This window comes from Neopelma chrysocephalum, unplaced genomic scaffold (assembly GCF_003984885.1).
Source record: "Neopelma chrysocephalum unplaced genomic scaffold, ASM398488v2 Primary Assembly neopelma1_63, whole genome shotgun sequence".
NCBI lineage: Eukaryota > Metazoa > Chordata > Aves > Passeriformes > Pipridae > Neopelma > Neopelma chrysocephalum.
In genome coordinates this window covers 5791542-5809220 of record NW_020897720.1, presented here as the reverse complement: position 1 = coordinate 5809220, position 17679 = coordinate 5791542, and the positions used below count along the sequence as shown (strand labels likewise).

Below are 17679 nucleotides of genomic sequence, written 5' to 3'. Positions count from 1 at the left end.
ATGAAGCTGTTCAAATTGCTGGGAAGACATCTACTAAGATCTCCCCCTGAGCCTGGCTGGAGCCCAGCTGCTAATTATGGTGGTAGGGGAAATACACAAACATACAGATGGCAAGAAGAACAAAAACTGCTGTCTTTTAATAGCGAGAGCTTTTGTTTCCGGCCAACTGAAACCCACACATGGCAGAAGCTAAACATTAATGGCTTTGGGTGAGATCAGCCTCTGCGGGAGCTCTTGCAGAGCTCAGGAGGGATCTGCTCCTTCCAGGGCAGCAGGATGGACCTGCCTGCGGCAGCTGCCAGTGGAGGAATGGGGATGCCAGTCTATAGTGGTGTCTGGCTGTGCACACCCACAGGTGCTAGAGACAGGCACAGGCAGGGCTTGCAGGTACAGGCTGCCAGGAGCCCCACACTGGCTCTGCACTGAGGTGGACCGTAACTACTCCAGTCTTGTCTGTCCCAGGGACTGCTTAGTGCATCCCTGCATGGCGGGGAGGGAGTTTCCTCCCTCTGAACCCACCTTTTACCTCTGGTAGGTGGGTTGGGGCAGTGGCTCTCAGAGAGGCCTTGGATGCTGCCACTGCTGTTAGTGCACCATGCTCAGGTGCTGCTGCAAGGAGAGTATCCCCTCTGAGGTACCCTTCTGTTGGCCCTCACAGTGCCAAGGGGGGGCTGTGTGTGCTGTTCAGAGGTTGTAGAAGATTCTCTGTCCCAGGGGTTTTACCGCAAGCACCAGCACTAAGGATGGGGTAGGTGAGATGGACATTGGGCAGCAAGGGGCTGGTGATGTGGTGTTTTCTAGTACTGTCCTGAGGGTTAGCATCTCTGTCTGATGCCTTGTGCTGTCCTGCAGTGTTTGTGGTGCCTGAAACACCACAAGGACTGCCCAGGGAGTGGGTGGAGTCACCATCCCTGGAGGTATTAAAGAAATGACTGAACATGGCACTCAGTGTTCTGGTCTAGTTGACAAGGTGATGATTGGTCAAAGGTTGGACTCTGATGATCTTGGAGGTCTTTTCCAACCTAAGTGATTCTGTGAAACATGTTGGTGGCCACTGGGCTCTCCCTGGCACAGGGCTGTCCCCCACTGCACCCCACCACCGGCAGAGCCCCACTGCCTGCTGTGTTCCCCTCTCTGCCACCCATATGCATGGCCAGGTGTCTCAAATAAGCTCCATGGGGGGTGAATACAATCTTTTTATGACCACTTAAAGGCTCCATTTGCTACCTTTAACATAATTAGAGTGGGGATCACAATAGATTAAGGAAAGCAGTAAACACACTCTGTGCCACAGGGACTCCCCAGGGGTGGTGCTGAGCTCTGCCCTGGAAGGGGTTTGCAGAGTTTTTGTGGGATGCTCTGTATTAGTGCACTGCAGGAGTGTGTTTTGTCTCTTCTGACCCTGTGGTTTGCAGGGGGTTTGATGGTTCAGCAGGGCTCCAGGGGGATGTGAAAGTGCCCTTCCTGCTGCAGCCCTGGGCAGTGTTGTCCCCGCTACCAGGAGCACAGCTGAAAGAGATCCCAGTTGTTTTAGAAATCACCTTCTCAGGATATAAGAGTAGATAGAGGAATTTAGAGCCTGCTAGGGAAGCTCCTGATGGTGTTTTACCACCAGCCCTGAGATGTAATTCATCCTCTGGAATGGGACTGGCTGGGGGGCGGCTGGGCTGGAGCCTCCCATCCCTCTGAGCACGTGCTGATGGCATTGAAATTGCTCTGTAATATATATCCCTTCCATGCATCCTATTTATGGGGAGATTGTCCCCTCTGTGACGCCAGGGCTTGCTTTGCCAGCTGTCACCCCCAGTCCAAATTCCCATTTCATTGCATTAATATCTATGCAGTGTCTCTGGATGGAGATCTGATTTCAGTTCACTCCCTGGAGTAGAAAGAGTTAAAAATAGCAAATCCAACACCCCTCATTCCCTGGCTATGACGCAGTCTCCCAGGTTGGAGTTACAATGCCAGCATGAATATGGTTTAAAATAAAACAAGTGAGTGTTCTGCACTCTGTAGAATAGGAGAAACAAGCTCCAGCCTGGAGAAATGACATGGAGAAGCCTCTGCTCTTCTAACCTGTGCTTGCAAAAGGCATGAATTTTTCTCCCTTGCAGTGCTTGTGTTGGCCAGATAAATGATGCTGCACACAGAGCGATTAGTGGAGTAATGCAGGAGGTTCTCAGCCCATCAGGGAATCAACCAATCTCAGAAGAAACCAGTAAGACATGAGCTCAGTGCATTATGGTTTGGGGCTGTCTTTCCAGAGCATCACGTGCAGACCACCTTGCCAAGTATCGGCTGGACATTAAACTCAACGATCAGGGCAGGGATGTGCTGGACTCAGCAGCACTGAGGCCCCGTGGAAGTACCAGGGTGCAGGCACAGACTGACCGGGTGGATCCTCTCCCAAAAGTGGTACCAGACTATGTAAGCAACAGTCTGCTGCAAGGTGGCGGGTTGCCAACCTGGCTCTGTCTCATGGAATGGGGCTGTCTCTCTGATCTGGCATAGAAAATCCTAAATCCCCACATTTTTCACTCTCAGACGCTGCCCTAGTTTAAAAATGTCAGCTCCTGGCTTTCTTTGTAATACTTTAAATATAGCATCCTTTATGTTTTTGATGTATGCACCATATGTTTTGGAAACTGCAACAAAATCCATTGGGCTCATGGGTGGAGGTTAAAGGGAAAAAGCATTTCCATACGGGAAGCTGCAAATACAAAACACAGCAGCAAACAGAAAATCCCTCCACGCATCAGCCAGAAATAAGCTCCTTTCTGTCCCGGCTGTCTCCGGCGCGTTCGTGTGCGTGCGAGGAACGAGCCTGAATGTTTCCATTGTGTCGGCTCCTGTCCTGGACACCCTGGCACTGACTCCACAGCCCCCTCCAAGGCCCGGCAGGAGATGCCACCATGTCAGAGACCATCTGACAGCTCCTTTGCCTTTTCCCTTCCTCAGAAAGCCCCTTTGCTGCTTTCTGTTTGGGTTTTTTTGGGTGGGTTTTTTTTTCAGCTGGGATGAGTCCCTCCTGCTGAAGCTCACCCAGGCTACTGCCTCCCTGGCTGGTGGTAGTGGGTGGGCTTTGGCAGCGAGGGGAGAGTCCCCTGGGCTCCCAGCACTCCTACACAGCCCGGACTGTCTCCCAGCACTAAACACAGACTCTATTTAGCAGGAAATCTGGCCTCAGCAAAACGATGAGCTAAGGATTTTCATCTTTTGGCCAGGACCTCAAGTTTAAACTCTTCTGCTACGCACATCTGGCACCTCTCAATGCTAGGACTCAAGAGTATTCCTTGCGTGGACCCCCCAAACCTGTCCAGCCCAGTTAGAGCCGAAAATAGCATTGTGTGGGCTGGGGCTGGGTCCAGCCCACAGTCAAGGTCGCTCCTCCTGTGTTCTCACAGGCTGAGGCTGCTGGGTGAGCTGTTTGGCTGTGGCTCACCCACTTGTCACGCCTCATGAATAAAATCTGGGGGAGGAGATGGGCTTTGACCGGTGCCTGGCTGCCAAGTGAGCTGCCTCCCTCGAGACCACCCTGCCAGGTCCTCTCCCTAGGTGGGCAGGAGAGAGGCTGGGGTGGCCAAGGGCAGCAGTAGAACTGCTGGGACTCATGGGTGGCCCGAAGTTCCTACTGGGAGCGGCAGCTCAAGTTTGGTCCCACGCTCAGAGGATGGGTGGGATACAGTGGCTGTGTGTACTGAGGCAGGGGGATGTCATAAAATCATGGAATGATTTGGGTTGGAAGGGACCTTAAAAACCGTGTAGTTCCAACTCCCTGCCATGGGCAGGGACACCTTCCACTAGACCAGGTTGCTCAAAACCCTGTCCAACCTGGCCACTGGGTGACCTCAGTGGAGGAGGGGACATGGGGAAGCCTTTCATATTTGCTCTTGCTCTGCAGCACTGGAGATTTGGGGCTGGGACTATGTCACCCCACTGGACATGTGTGCCCTGGGTATGGCAGGGTCCAGCAGCATGGGCAGAGGGAAGCTGCTACCTAGGGTTTGGCTGTACACTGCAGAGTGGTGTCCTCCAGAGTGTGTCCACAGGTGGTCCTGCTCCACCTGGGATTCACAGAGGGCCACCAAGTGCAGCCATTTGTCTCTGTGACTGCTCAGGTGGATTTGTGCTCACTCAGATCCCTCTCCCAGAGTGGGATATTTCTATTCCTACCTCAGCCCTGCTTTGGGACACAGGCAGAGCTGAAGCCCATGGATGTGCAACGTGCCTGTGTACATCATCCGCCTCACACCCCCTCACTTGTACACTGTTTGTTGCATCTATAACAGCTCAGGCAAGACTTTTTAAGCTGAACCAGATGTAAGGATGAAATCCTATCTTCAGCCTCTCAGCAGGGTTTTCTCCTCACCCGCCTCAAATAAACCTTTTTGCAACCCAAAATGCTGAGCTCAGAGAGTGCTGCACATCTGCCGGGCGGCAGCAGCCAGTAGGAGCAGTGGCAAATGCTGGCAGTGGGAGCAGCCCTGGCACAGTGCCCGTCTGCACGCGGCAGGCTTGGGATACCTCTGGCTGCAGGTTGGGGTTGGGATGTTCCAGGGGGATGCGTGTGGGGGCAAGAGGGCAGGAGTGTGTTTTTGGGCTCTCGCTGTGTTCCTGGCCATGTTGTCCTTGGCTTTGTGTGTAAAAGGCTGGGTTTTGTGCAGTGCCACAGGAGCCCAGTCTGTCCTCTCCTGGCAGGTGCTGTGAGGGCTCTGGACCTGGAGGGCTGTGACCCCCCCTGCCCAGTGCAGGGCTGGGATAAACAGCACATGGCTGGGCGTTCTTGGCAGCTCCCCGCTGGGTCCTGCATCTCTGTGTCACTCTGGGCTTCGCCCCTGCTGCTTATTGTTTTATCAGACTTTCTAATTTGCAGCTGACCCTTTGAATCAAGAGGCAGCCCTTCAAGAGGGACCTGTTCTGGCTTCCTGGGCCCAGATCCAGCATCTCAGCAGCCTCCTGAGTGCTGAGCTGATGTGCTTACGTGCAGGTATCTGCTCAGAGTGTACAAGTGTGTGTGTCTTCCACCATGGTGGGGCATCTCCATCATCTCCTGCTGGGATGAGGGAGAGAGAGAAGAGCTCTGGGCAGTGCATCTGCTGTGGATTTGTCCCCTGGGGACACTGGTTTGCTGTCTGCATCCTCCATCTCTCCTTCAGCTTTCACACACATGCCTCTCACTCCCTCTCCCCCATGGTTTCACTGCTCCATTTTTCTTGAAAGCAAAGCAAATGGACAGCTGCCTGTGCTCTCGGGTGGCTCTGCACAGCTCCCCAGCTTGTGCTATGCAGCCTGGTGTGCCACCATGGTGTCCTGCCCTGCCACCAGATCTGCACTGGCTTGGTGGCAGTCCCTGCACAGCTTGGCTGGTTCCCTGAGCCCAGCCAGGGGAACTGCAGGTGCTTTGGGGTGTCTGAACCAAGCCCTTCTCACCAAAGCCACCAGGCACTCAAGCTTGGGGCAGAAGTGCCTTGTGCAGGGACCTTGGCTATTGGGAGCCCAGTGGACCTGAAATCTGGTCCAGCCATGCTGCAGTGATGCCTCAGGGCCCTGGGGACCAGAACAGCTCTGGCCTGGTCCCCTCCAGCCCAGCTACATTTGATACCTGTGCAATTCCTGGCCAGGCTGCTCTGGCAGGGGGTGGGAGACCCAGCAGAGCTGGCAGCACAAGTGACCTTGTAGCCATCAGGGGGATTGAGATGGATACTGCATGTACTGGGAGAAGCATCTCACATCCCAACACTGCTATTTCCAAGCTGCTGGTGGGGGCTTCATGCCACTGCATTGGATCTGGATAGCAGTTGGATAGCCAAATGCTGGTGACCTGCACCAGCAAGGAGCAGTCCTGCTCACCCCAAAAGCATGCCTGGGACTACTGTGGTCCTTGCTGGTGCCCCACTGAACCCAGGCTCTGGTGACCAAGAGCCTCAGCCACCTCCAGGTGCTGCAGCCAGGGCTGGCTGTGTGGAGAGCTGCCACTCCCCAGCCTCACCACCGGGGCAGCTCCCCCGTCACTGGGCTGTTCTGGGACTCCTCTGTGAGCCTGACCTTGTGTCAGAGCAGGATGTGGGCGGCAGGGCTGGGACCAGCTAAAGTCCTAAAGCAGAGATTTCAAGAGGAAGAAAGAAAGTGGTCTCCTGACTTGTAGAGGTGCAGAACATCCTTGTTCCAGCCTGGGAAAGTGGCAGAGGGGGCTGCTCTCAGCTGTCCTGCTGGAGACACACTGGGGCAGGACCTGGCACCAGCCCTCTGGCACCTGAGGACTGTCATGCCATCCCCTTCTGTTTGGCATAGCTCTCTGCTCTGGGCTTGCTGTGGCTCCTGCCCTGGGCAGCCATGCATTTCAGCAATTATTAATTAAAATGCAATCTATCCTTTCTCTTCCTCTCCCCAAGACACCAAGAACTACTAAAATATTCTCAGGGATAATAGGGAGGGGAATTAAATAGTTGCTCTGAAATTTGAGCTGTGCCTTTTGGAGATTTACTGCTGTTCCTAGAGCCTGTGATTCCCTGTCGAGCACTACATCTCCAGCCCCACACTCAGTGGGAATACCACACCTGCTGGGAAGCCTGGGTTCTCCAGGTAGGATATGCAGGCAGCTGTGGCATGTTCAGTCAGCATATGGATAGGGTACACCAGGTGCTGGGGGCTCTCTTTTCCACAAGCTTTCAGAGGGGCTAAACCCCTCATCCCTCCGTGGTTGTCTGCAGTACTTGGCGTCAGTTTGGGATGCAGCCTGGGATCCCAGGGAGACAGGCACTCTGGATGTGATATTGCATTAGGATGAGGATGTGTGTGTCATATAAGGAGTGGCTGAGGGAGCTGGAAGGGCTCATCCTGGAGAAAAGGAGACTGAGAGGAGACTTTTTCACTCTCTACAACCACCTGAATGCAGGTTATAGACAGGTGGGTGTTGGCCTCTTCTCCCAGGGAACAAGGGACAGGACAAGAGGAAATAGCCTGAAGCTCTGCCAGGGCAGGTTCAAGTTGGACATCAGGAAGAATTTCTTCACAGACAAGGTTGTCAGGAATTGGAAGGGGCTGCCCAGGGAGGTGGTGGAGTCACTATCCCTGAAGATGTCCAAGAAACAACTGGACATGGCGCTCAGTGATGTGGTCTAGTTGACAAGCTGGTGGCCAGTCACAGGTTGGACTCGATGATCTCAGAGGTCTTTTCCAACATAAATGATTGTGTGATTCTGTAAACATTGCTTGTGGAGAGCAGATCCTGGTGCAAGCACTGCGTCAGGAGCAGAGGGAGCAGCAGTCACGATTTTGGCTGCAGCACTGAGTGCTGTGCCCAGGAGGGTGACCATGGGAGGAGCAGCCCCAGCCCCTGCCCTGCCTGCAGGGAACACAGCTGGATCACAACCTTTCTTCCTTCTCACCACCCAGTTCTTTCATGCTTTCTGCAAATCCTGCTGGGGGGACAAACATGTACATGGTGGGGAGCAGCTGGCCCAGCACAGCAGGGCTGAGCATCCCACAGACCCTTCTCGGAGGGGGTCAAACGGGAGGAATTGCCTGGTGCTGTCTGTTAGTCACTGCAAAAAATCCCCAAATCCCAGTTCCATCCTGGCTGAGGGGCAGCTTGGGCCTGGCACGGGAAGGCAGGCAGCAGCCTCCCTTGGGGGCCCCAGTTGCACCCAGTCTGGGGGTCTGTGGAGCCCAGAGCTCTGCTGGAAGGACAGGCCAATGTGAGCACCAGGCATCCTGGCTGCAATTGCAGTTCAAGGAGATCTTGTTGCCATGACAAGCTGTACCAGTATTATGTGGGAAAAAAAGATCCCAGCAGCACTTGTTGGAGATGGGAGAAAAGCAGCGGGTGTGGAGGGCACATGTCATGCCATGGGGGCCGTGCACTGATGTGACTGCAAGCACAGGTATTCAAACACACACCTGAACTTCTTATCTTCCAGTGTTATACCTGCAGTGCCTCCTCCCTTGCTTCAGCCCCCTCCTGAGCTCTGTGCCCCCGAGCTCCCACACATGGGGTGCACAGCCTCACTCCTGGCCCTTCGCCCTCCTCCAGTCCCCATGCAGCCATCCTGGCAGGGTCCTTTCAGGAAAGGGAAGGTGTTAGTTCTCCCAGGCAAGTAGTGACAGGACAAGAGGAAATGGCCTGAAGCTCTGCCAGGGCAGGTTCAGGTTGGACATCAGGAGGGATTTCTTCACAGAAAGTGTTGTCAGGAATTGGAAGGGGCTGCCCCGGGAGGTGGTGGAGTCACTGTCCCTGGACATGTTCAGGGGAAGACTGGATGTGGCACTCAGTGCTGTGGTCTAGTTGACAAGGAGGTGATTGGTCATAGGTTGATGATCTTGGAGGTCTTTTCCAACCTAAATGATTCTGTGAAGGTCCCAGGTGATGCCACAGCACTTGCCAGGCAGGGTAGGCTTGTGCCATAAAGCCCTCCACTTCTTCATTTATTTAGTTTCTTTGACTGGTGAGTGACAATTCAGCTTTAAAGGATTATTCTGCAATAGGAGGTGAATGCTGGTAAAAACCCTGGTGCCTCTGAGCAGGCACTGTTGGTGGGATGAGAGCAGGGATAACAAGGGATGCAGCCCAGCTCTGGGCACCCTCCCATGGCATGGATCAGTGTGGGGCTGGGGATGCTGTTGAGCCTTTGGCAGGGCACTCACTCTCCTCCTTTGCCTGGTGAGTGGCAAAAGGACCTCCTTCCCTGGAGGAATGCTCTGGGTGTGAGTGTTGCTGCAGCCCGTGCATGAGGATGCCATGTGTGGGCTGGTTCCCTGTGGTGGCCACTGCCGAGGAGGGTGGTTGGGAATTGTTGGGACACAGTGTGCTTCCTGGCTCACCAGCTCTGGGCAGCCCAGGGCGTAGCTGTCAGGCTGGGGAAGCTCGTGAACTCTACACAAGGTTTTCTGTTGTCAGGCTGCTCTGCACTGAGCTTGTCAAATTTCCCTGCAGCTCCAAGAACTAGAAGAGCAACTTTTTCCTCTTTTTGTTGAGAATCTGGAAAAAATCACAGCTGCAGCAATCAGTGCTTTCAGCAAACCAGGCAGATCTCAGGGCCCCTTTCTCAGGAACAGCCCATGGTGCTGCTGGAATTGGGACTGGGGGTTCCAGAGGGCTTGCAGGTTCCTGCAGGGGAGGAAACCTGCTGCAGCCTCAGTCAGCAGTGGGGTCTTTGGGTTTCCCTGGCACGTTCTAGCCCTGACTGTGCTGCCCGTGCTGGGAAGTAAACATCCTGCAGGCAGGCACAGGCAGCTGCCTGTGGCCAGGTCAGCCTGAGGAGACAATCACTGCTTCCTCCATGCTCACATTTGGAGGATAATTTCCATGAACGCAGCCAGAAATGAATTCTGCTGTGCAGACAGGGCCCTGACTATTCACTGCTCCATCTTTTTTTCCTTTTTCCTTCTATCCTCTTTATTTTTCCCCTTCTCTATTTCTATTTACCCTTCTCTTTTGTCTCTTCCAACTGTGTTTTTGACCTCCCTCCTCGCTGTTTTTGGAGTGGTAGCAGTGTGGCCCCCTGCAAAGCAGCTCCCACCCTGGTACATTGTCCTGCCATGCCCATCTACAAAGCTTTGGCATCCCTTTGGGCACCTTCCCATGTTACTGGCCAGCCACAGAGTCTGTGCAACAGTGACAGTTGCCTCATCCCAGTTCCAGTTGGACATGAGCTCTGGGGAATGCCCCAGCACTAGTTATTTTGCTTCCAGAGCAGTGCTGGGAGCTTGGGTAGCAGAGCAGAGAAGCTGGTTCTGCTCACTCTGCTGCTCTGCCTGGGCAGCACTGCCCATGTGGTGCAGAGCACAGTGCTGCCAGCTTTTGGGGCCATGCCCACCTCCAAATCCCCGTCCTTCCCATAAGTCAGGGAGTGAGCCTGTGAGCATCCTGAGGTCCAAATCTGCAGTGTGCCCAAGAGTTGGGGGCTAGAGTGGGATCAGAGCAAACATCTGAGCTCCTCAGAAGCCTGTGGCAGGGGTTTTGCCCAGCTGATGGCCCTCCCAGAAGAGGCAGTGGGCCTGCTGATGGCACATGGGACGCAGTGAGGGTACTGTGGGATGGGAATGCAGGGCTGGCACCACTGCCCTGCATCCTTGACCTACCTCTGCAAAGGAAGGACTTGCACAGAGCTTAGCTGCCTTTGTCCCCTGTGATATCCAGCCGCACTCATTCAGGTCCTCCATGCAACACCCAGCTAAAGAGGGTTCCCTCCCTCACATGATGCCGGTACTGGCCCAGCATCCCCATCCCAGCCTTGTCCTGCTGCTGGCAGCCCTGTGCCCTCGCCTGTGCTGGCATCTATCTGCCTCTCCAGCTCACTGGTGGTGTCCTTGCAGCACCCACAGCTTGTTTGTGTCCTGTGTCACGCCAAGGAAGATGCACAGTGTGGGAGTGACAGCGGTGGAGGGGGGGGCAAGGGGACAGCGTGAGGCAGGTGGGAGCAATAATTGGTCATGATCTAATTAGGGAAGCCTAGGGCTGGATTAGGAGCTGCAACACGCTGGAGGTTTTTAGCTGTAAGCCGCAGATGGCTTTGCCTGTGAGCCAGGAGAGGAGAGGAGAGGAGAGGCTGGCGTGGACTTGACGGGGGTTTGTAATCCCGCCTGCACGACACTCCGAGCTGACTAACAGAGCTGTTTTCTGATGGCTTGGAAATATCTCAGTGCCTGCTCTGCGTGAGGTCCCCACTGCTCCCAGCCCACACTCCCTGCACTGCCCCACTCCCTGCCAGTGCCTGTCCCAGCCCACTCCTGTGCCACACACACGTGGGAACAGCAATGGGTGCAATGTAAACGTTCAGAGCAGCAGCAGCCGGAGCTGCTCCAGGCTCAAACTATCCCACAGCAGATCTGTGGTACCTGTTCTCAGCCCATGCCTTTATTGGAAGAACTTGGCCTGCTTAAAAATGTAAATATTAAGTATGGAGCCATGCAATGCTTCTGGATTTTACTTAAGGGAAGGATCAGAGGAGAAAATATTTTGTCCAAAAGTAAATATATCATTCTCTCCTTGATCGAAATGACTTTTATCTGTGGAAGTTCAATGGGAAGCATTTGCCTGAGCACCGAGATGGCCATGCAGATGTCACAGCAGGTGTCAGATTCACCACCAGAGCTGAGCATCCCAACTGCTGGACTCTTCCCTTATTCCAGGAGTGATTTGGCTGATCCTTCAGCTGAGCCCCTTACCCAGCTCTCGACCATTCCCCACCGTCACCTTCTCAGCAGGGAGCTGGGGTGGACAAGCAGCCATGGTGGTTGGAGCAGACACATTTCTGCATGCCAGGGTCAAGGGCAGCCCAACAGGACCCAGGCTGAGGCTCTGCCCATGCCTGCCTGAAGAACCAGCATCATTTGGCTCCAAGCTTGTCTTTCTCTTCCTCCCCAAGGCATTTTTGTGGCTGTGGCCAAGCTCTCTGGCCGCTGCAGGACAGCAGGCAGGAGCACTCAGCCCCGCTACTGATGAGAAACCCATATCCCGTGGCCGTTGGAGGTCCCACCCTTCCTCCCTGGTCGCCCCTGGGACGAAGCATAGCTCCTGCCTGGAGGGGAAATCCTCCCCCTCACCCTCACCTCCCGTGGGGCTTGGAGCCAGCCAGGTCACCCTCAGTCCCTGCTGCAGCAAGCAGATTTGGCGTGCAGGCTCCCAGAGTGCCGTTTTTTTGTCCCCATATCCCAGTGGAGGTTTCTTTTACAGCCCCCTCGCTCTCTGCCCCCAGCCCAGCACGCTGTGTCCCATCACCGGTGCTTCACCCCAGCCTCTCCCTCAGCCTCCAGTGCTTCCAGCAAAATTCCTTTCTGGCCAGTCATTGCCGCCCCTCAGCCTTGACGCCTGTGGGACTGGTGTGCTGGCAGGGCTGGGCTTCCTCTTCCTGAGCCGGCCCAGCCCCACCACGCTCCCGACCCCCTCCTCGCCTTCACCCAGTGCCAGGGCATTGGCCCCTTTCCTGGGGGTACGAGGGCACAGGGCCTGCCAGCTGTGCCCACACCAGGGTTCAGGCACCCAGTAGGGGTGCCCAGCTTCCCTCACCCTCCCCGGGGCAGCCACATCCCACACGCAGCCTGTGCCACGGTGGTCCCACCACCCCCGGTGGGTTTCTGTGAGAGGATGATTTACAGCCCCAGTTTGGGCAGGGAGTGTGCAGAGGATGACTGTGGTGAATCACTCACTGCAAGGCAGCCGGGAGGAGTGGGAGGCAGTGGAGAGGAGTGGGAAGCAGCAGGGATGAGTGGGAGGCAGTGGGGAGGAGTGGGAAGCAGCAGGGACGAGTGGGAGGCAGTGGCTTCTGGAAGGGAGCTCAGCCTCATGGAGGTGTGAGGACTCCTGCCAACATATCTGCCTCGCAGCACTGCTGCTGCTGCTCCCCCTCCCCTCCCAGCATCCACCCCAACTCAGGTCTCACATCCAGCATTTCTGGAGCTGGACCCCTGCTGACACCCACATCTTCCCTGCACACAGCCAGCACCCACTCGTTCACCCCTCACTGCATGTGCCAACGCTCAGCCTCAGCATCACCCCCTGGCACCCACAGTTCCCCTCAGCTTCCCACAGTGGCACTGCCTCTCCTTATTAATTTCAGGATGAATGCTTTGCTTTTCCACAGTCCCCTTCACCTGTGGCTCTCCCAGCATTGTGCAGATATTAATTACTGATAATTAATTAAGTCAGGCATCCCCATTCCCCTGTGGAGATGCTGTCTCATAAACAGGCTGACAGCAAACACAGTGTCAGGGCAGGCAGAGCTGGGTGGGAGCTTCCAGTTCCTGTTGCTAATGATCCAAACCTCACCTGCAGCAGCTTCTACCTGATAGACCTTCCCGGAGGGCTAATGGGCTGGGAGGGGGAGATAGGTGGGAAACCAGCAGTACCTGGTTTGGTCTCAGCAAGGTAGGATGGATGGATCTTTTTTGCCTCTGGCTGTCTCTGTGCAGCTTCTGCTCCTGGAAACTTGCTCCTAGTTTGCTGTGGCTGTGGGACATGGGGCTGCCTGGGTAGGAGGGAGGGGGGCCAAACTGCTGGTGGAGCTTGTTTTGAGCCACCTTGTTATTTGCATTGGTGTTGAGCTGCAAACCCTCCAAGATAGATGGGAATTATCCTCTGTCAACCCTGAAGGGTTCAGAGTGTTCCAGAGGCAGCATAAGGGTTCAGCATTTCCCCATCCCACTGCTCCTCAGTGGAGGGCTGGGACTCTGTGCAGGAAGAGGACAGGAAGACAAACAAGGTTGTTGACCCTCCTGAAGTGAAGGAGGGGGATTGCCCAGGGATGCACAGCAGGAACTTGCAGTTTGCTCACTGCAGTGTGGCTTGGAGGATCCCTTGGGCAGGGTCCCTCTGCTCTCCTGGGTGACAGAGCTCCTCTGGGCAGCCATGGGTGTTGTTTGGGGGTCTCTCCCCTGCCCAGGTCACCCACTCCCTCACTTGTGTGCGGCTGCCGCTGCCTGACCCTGAGGCTGCACGGGGCACCAATCCCTGACCGGAGGTGCCACCTTAATCCGGATCAGTGGGAAATCTGTCGAGTGCCCACGCAGCCCCGTGGCAGCTCACTGCCACTCCTGGGCTCTGCAGATCAAGAGCCAGCTGGGACATGGGCACAGCCCTGCAGGAGCCTGGCCCTGGGCAGCCTTTCTGTGTGAGTGTGGAGCACAAATGCATTAATTGTTGGACGGAGCCAGCTCGCCCAGCAGCCGCTCCACAAGCAAAAGCAGGAGCAAACCGGGGTGAGATTAAGGCATTCCTTGGGCAGCTCCCACCCCCTTGCCCTGGCCACTGCATCTCGGCCTGCAAGGCCACTAATGCTACTTACATTATTACTGGATTATTTGGGTGTAATGAGCTTTGCCCCGCTCAGCTGTCCCTCTGCTCAGGGCTGTAGTGATGTGTAATACTTCCTGCGCGAGGCCACGAGGCGGGCAGCTGCCGGCTCGAAAACAAGCAGAGCCCCAACAACACAATGCGTTAATGTTCCCGGACAAAATTCCAGCATGGGCTGGAGGTTAATCACAAATCAGGGAGCTTTGGGTGTAGCGCTGAACAAAGCCAGCGGGCGGGAGGGAGATGGTTCCCTAAGCCGGGTCCTGCCCCGTCTCCATGGGCACAGGCAGGAGCGACCGTATCAGTTCCATCTCTTTCTGTGGTGTAACACAGCTATAACCATCTCTTCCATCCTTGGCTCCTTTTCCTCTGCCTTCCTCCCATCAGACCTGCCGATGCAGGGGCTTGGCAATGTGTTGCTATGGACACCAGGAAGTTTTTCCCTAGAGACCAGAAGCCTGGAATAAGTGATGCCTGCATTTTCTGACATAGGTTATTATTTTTTTTGTTCCCCTTTTTTTATTATCAATGTTTGTTTAAATGTTGATTAATGCCCAGCTTTTCCTCCCGCCTCTGTCATGCTTTTCTCACTGAGCTTTGTGGATTTCCATGGCTGTGTCCCAGGGCTTGGCTTCTGCTTCATTCTGGGCCAGGGCGTGAGCACTGGGTGCGTGGGAGGAAGTTTCAGTGCTGTAACTCTTGCTCTGCTGGAGACCCTCACAGAAAAGATCCCCCATTTATTCCAGCCTTGGGAGATCCTGTTGGTCTCCTCAGGCTACTGCAGAGCTCATGGACACACACCACCACCAGCAGCTGCCACAGGAGGTCCTGGATTCCTGTTCCCAGGGCTTGTGCCCCTTGGCAAAACACGCTTGCAAAAGCGCGGGTAGAGGTGCCCTGCTCCCTTCATTGTGTTTGGGAGCTTAAAGTGTTTAGGTTTAGACTAGTTAGTGTCTCTACTGATCTGAGCTCCAGGCCTGACTCCCATTTCATCACTCCTCTGTTGGCACTTGGTATCCTTTAGTGCCTGTATTGGCCCCTGAGAGCTCTTGGCCTGCAAAAGCACGTTCAGGAGGGAAGTCCCAGCAGCTCTTGGAAGGCTGGAGCTTGAACTTTGCAGCAGGGCACTCACAGGAATGTACCTCAGCTTCCCTTGCAGCCCTCAGGTCGAGCTTGGCGAGGCAGCCTCTCCCCAGCAGCTCCACAGCCCTGGGGATGGAGCAGTGGTCAGGGAGGGTCAGCCCATTTCCCAGAGGGAAGCAGTGGTGCACGTCTGCAGAGTGTATCTCTGGGCAGTTGGCATACAGAATAGGATTTTACTGTGAGACAGTCTCAATGTCATTTTGACTTCTCATTCTTTGCTTTTGAAGCCAATAATGGGCTGCTTCTGTTCCCTGTCACTTGATCTGCCCCTCAGTGAGCGAGGAGCCTCTGATGAGTGATCTCCTCTGTCCTGTGCCCCTTATTCCCAGCTCTGGTGGGACTTCACAGACTGGCTTTCAATCAGCTGCTTCTCTTGTTCCTGGGAATGCAGTTCAGCACTGGGTCAGAAAATCTTTGGCCCATTGAAATGCTGCCTTTTGCTGCTCGAGTTGCCCAAGTCGTGACTCCCTCTCGGAAATCTTACAGCAAATAAGCCCTGTGCTGCTTGGCCCCCGCCTGCAGGGGCTGGCATGGTGTCAGCCTGCCCAGACCTCCTGCGCAGCCCAGGCACTTGCAGGTGAGGCAGGGAAAGCAGGAACTGCTCGGTACCATGTTTTCTCTGTGTGTTTGGGGGTTTTGTTGAGGCAGCAGGAAGATCCCCTGCTCCATATGGATCCTACCCTGGGTCGTGGGGTGAGGCTGCTGAGCATCACCTTCGTGGTGTTCTGCAGAGCTGCTGGTGGGGGATGAGGAGTGGAGGTGAGTCTCTGGACTCTCTGAAGCAGGAGAAAGATGGCTCTTGCCCACAGTTCGGTGGGAGCCACGTCGCCCTCCCCTCCCCTGTGGCCCCTGGCTCAGCACAGGGCCCGCACGTGCCACGGTGCCACTCCGGAAGGAGCAGCGGGGCTGGGATGCTGCTCCTTGCTGAGGAGGTGAGAGTCCCACCAGGGCCAAACACTCAATTGCCGTGATGTTTGAAAGCTCCTTGAAAAATTACTTCTTCTTCCAGTTCCTAACCAAACAAATGGAAGCTCCAAAAAAACAGCAGTTCCTTCCCCTGCTGCTGCCAAATCGGTGCTTACTGGGCTGTTTCTGAGCGGGTCAGCAGCAAGCCAGGGCTGCCTGAGGGCTGAGCAGAGCAGTGGGTAGCTGGTCCCTGTGTTGTCCTTCTGCACCTGCTTAGGAGATAGGAGAGCATCTGGGGAGGCATGCTTGGCTTTGGGGCAATGCTGCAGGTGACCTGGCTGTCCGTGCAGGGACAGGGAGCAGTGCTTGGGCACTTGCACTGCAGACCAGTGAGCCAGACATGGGACGTGGCTCTTTTGTGGGGTAGGGAAATCCCAAATCCAGACAGGGACGGGCACCCAGCTCAGAGTCGCTGGGTGCTGTCCTTTGCCTTTAGTGATGGCCTGATGTCCGGCTGCCGTGTCGCTGTCACCAGAGGGCTCTTTGGCAGCTGCCCAGCAGAGGTCAGTGCAGTGAGACCCAGCTGTGTCCCAAATGCTAACAGACCCCTCCCCTCTCTTGCTTTCCCCTCCCTCTTTTCTGCCAGCAGTTCCCTATCAGCAAAACCCCTACACCCCTGGGAGCAGCTCCTCCGTGATCCAGTGCTACCGCTGTGGGGACACCTGCAAAGGCGAGGTGGTGCGTGTCCAGAGCAATCACTTCCACATCCGCTGCTTCACCTGCCAAGGTAGGTGGCCAGGTTGCCCCACAACCCTGGGTGCAGTTTGGAAGCAAAATTCTGGGGACAGACTTACCTGGCCCACTGAGATGTGGTCACATGCCCAGGGGTGGCAGCTTCCTGCAGGGGGGAAGTGGCGTGGCACAGGTGGGAGGTAACAGCACGGTGTTACCTGATGGCAGAGCCAGAGGCTGTGAAGGGATGGCCGAGACCTGGGCAGTGTCACTACTCTTGAGCAGCCTCAATGCCAGCAGTGTGCAGGTACAAACGTGCCCATGGCCCATCTGTGATGTGGCTGGGCCACCACCTCCTTCAGCTGCCTTCCCATACCCAAATCAGGAGGAGGAGGAGGAGGGAGGTATTGCCAGCCTGGCTGAGAAGCAGCAAGGTGATACTCGGAGTGGCTCCTGATGGGGTAGGAGCTGGGTGACAGATCACTGCCACCCGCCCATGAGATGCGACTGAGGTGTCATGGGATGTAATGGGATGCAGCTGGGACTCGGTGGCCTCAGGGCTGGCAGAAAGGGAGAAGTTGCTTGGATCCTCCCTGAGCGCCAGAGGAGAGCTGCAGAGCTGTAAAGCTAATGGTGCAGAGCTGTTGTGAAGGGCTCCTCAGCACCTTTATTAGAGCAGCTGCTCTCAGCCAGGCCAGTGGCTGCTTCTGTGGGCTGTAAAACATCTCATTTCAGGCCTTTTTAAAGGTCTCTGGTCTTCCATACTCCCAGCACTTTGTACTAAGCAGGACATAAATCCCCATCCCCTTGGCCATACTTTGCTGCTCTTCCCCAGAGAACAGCTGGTTTGGCTGCAGGGGACTTCCCTGGACAGTCCTCACTCCTGCTGCAGCCCTGTCCCCTGAGCCATGGGCAGCCCCTGATCTCTGAGAGGGATGTGGGTCCTAGGCTGCCCTCAGGGCTGACCTACACCTGCAGGGCACCGTGCTGAGCATCCTGCCCTTACCCAGCTCAGACATGGAGCTGAGCATCCAGACGAAGAGCTCAGACAGCTGCCAGCTTCAAAGGGCCCAGGAGCCAGCAGGGAGAGCCTGGCAGTGCTCACTGCC

At 55.5% G+C, this 17679-nt stretch overlaps 1 protein-coding gene across 9 annotated transcripts in view; it reads left to right on the top strand.

Annotated features, from left to right (window-relative positions):
- The window catches only part of ABLIM3 (actin binding LIM protein family member 3), a 54161-nt gene that overhangs the window by 16646 nt on the left and 19836 nt on the right, over nt 1-17679 (top strand). For 4 of the 9 annotated variants that reach the window (XM_027682782.1, XM_027682779.1, XM_027682778.1 and 1 more), the window contains exons 1-2: nt 14205-14281; nt 16488-16625. In XM_027682782.1, coding sequence (XP_027538583.1) covers nt 14260-14281; nt 16488-16625 — 160 coding nt within the window. In that variant the 5' untranslated portion in view covers nt 14205-14259. Of the gene's footprint in view, nt 1-14203; nt 14282-16484; nt 16626-17679 lie in introns of those variants that run through there. The other 5 variants (XM_027682783.1, XM_027682780.1, XM_027682777.1 and 2 more) reach the window with 5 other exon arrangements.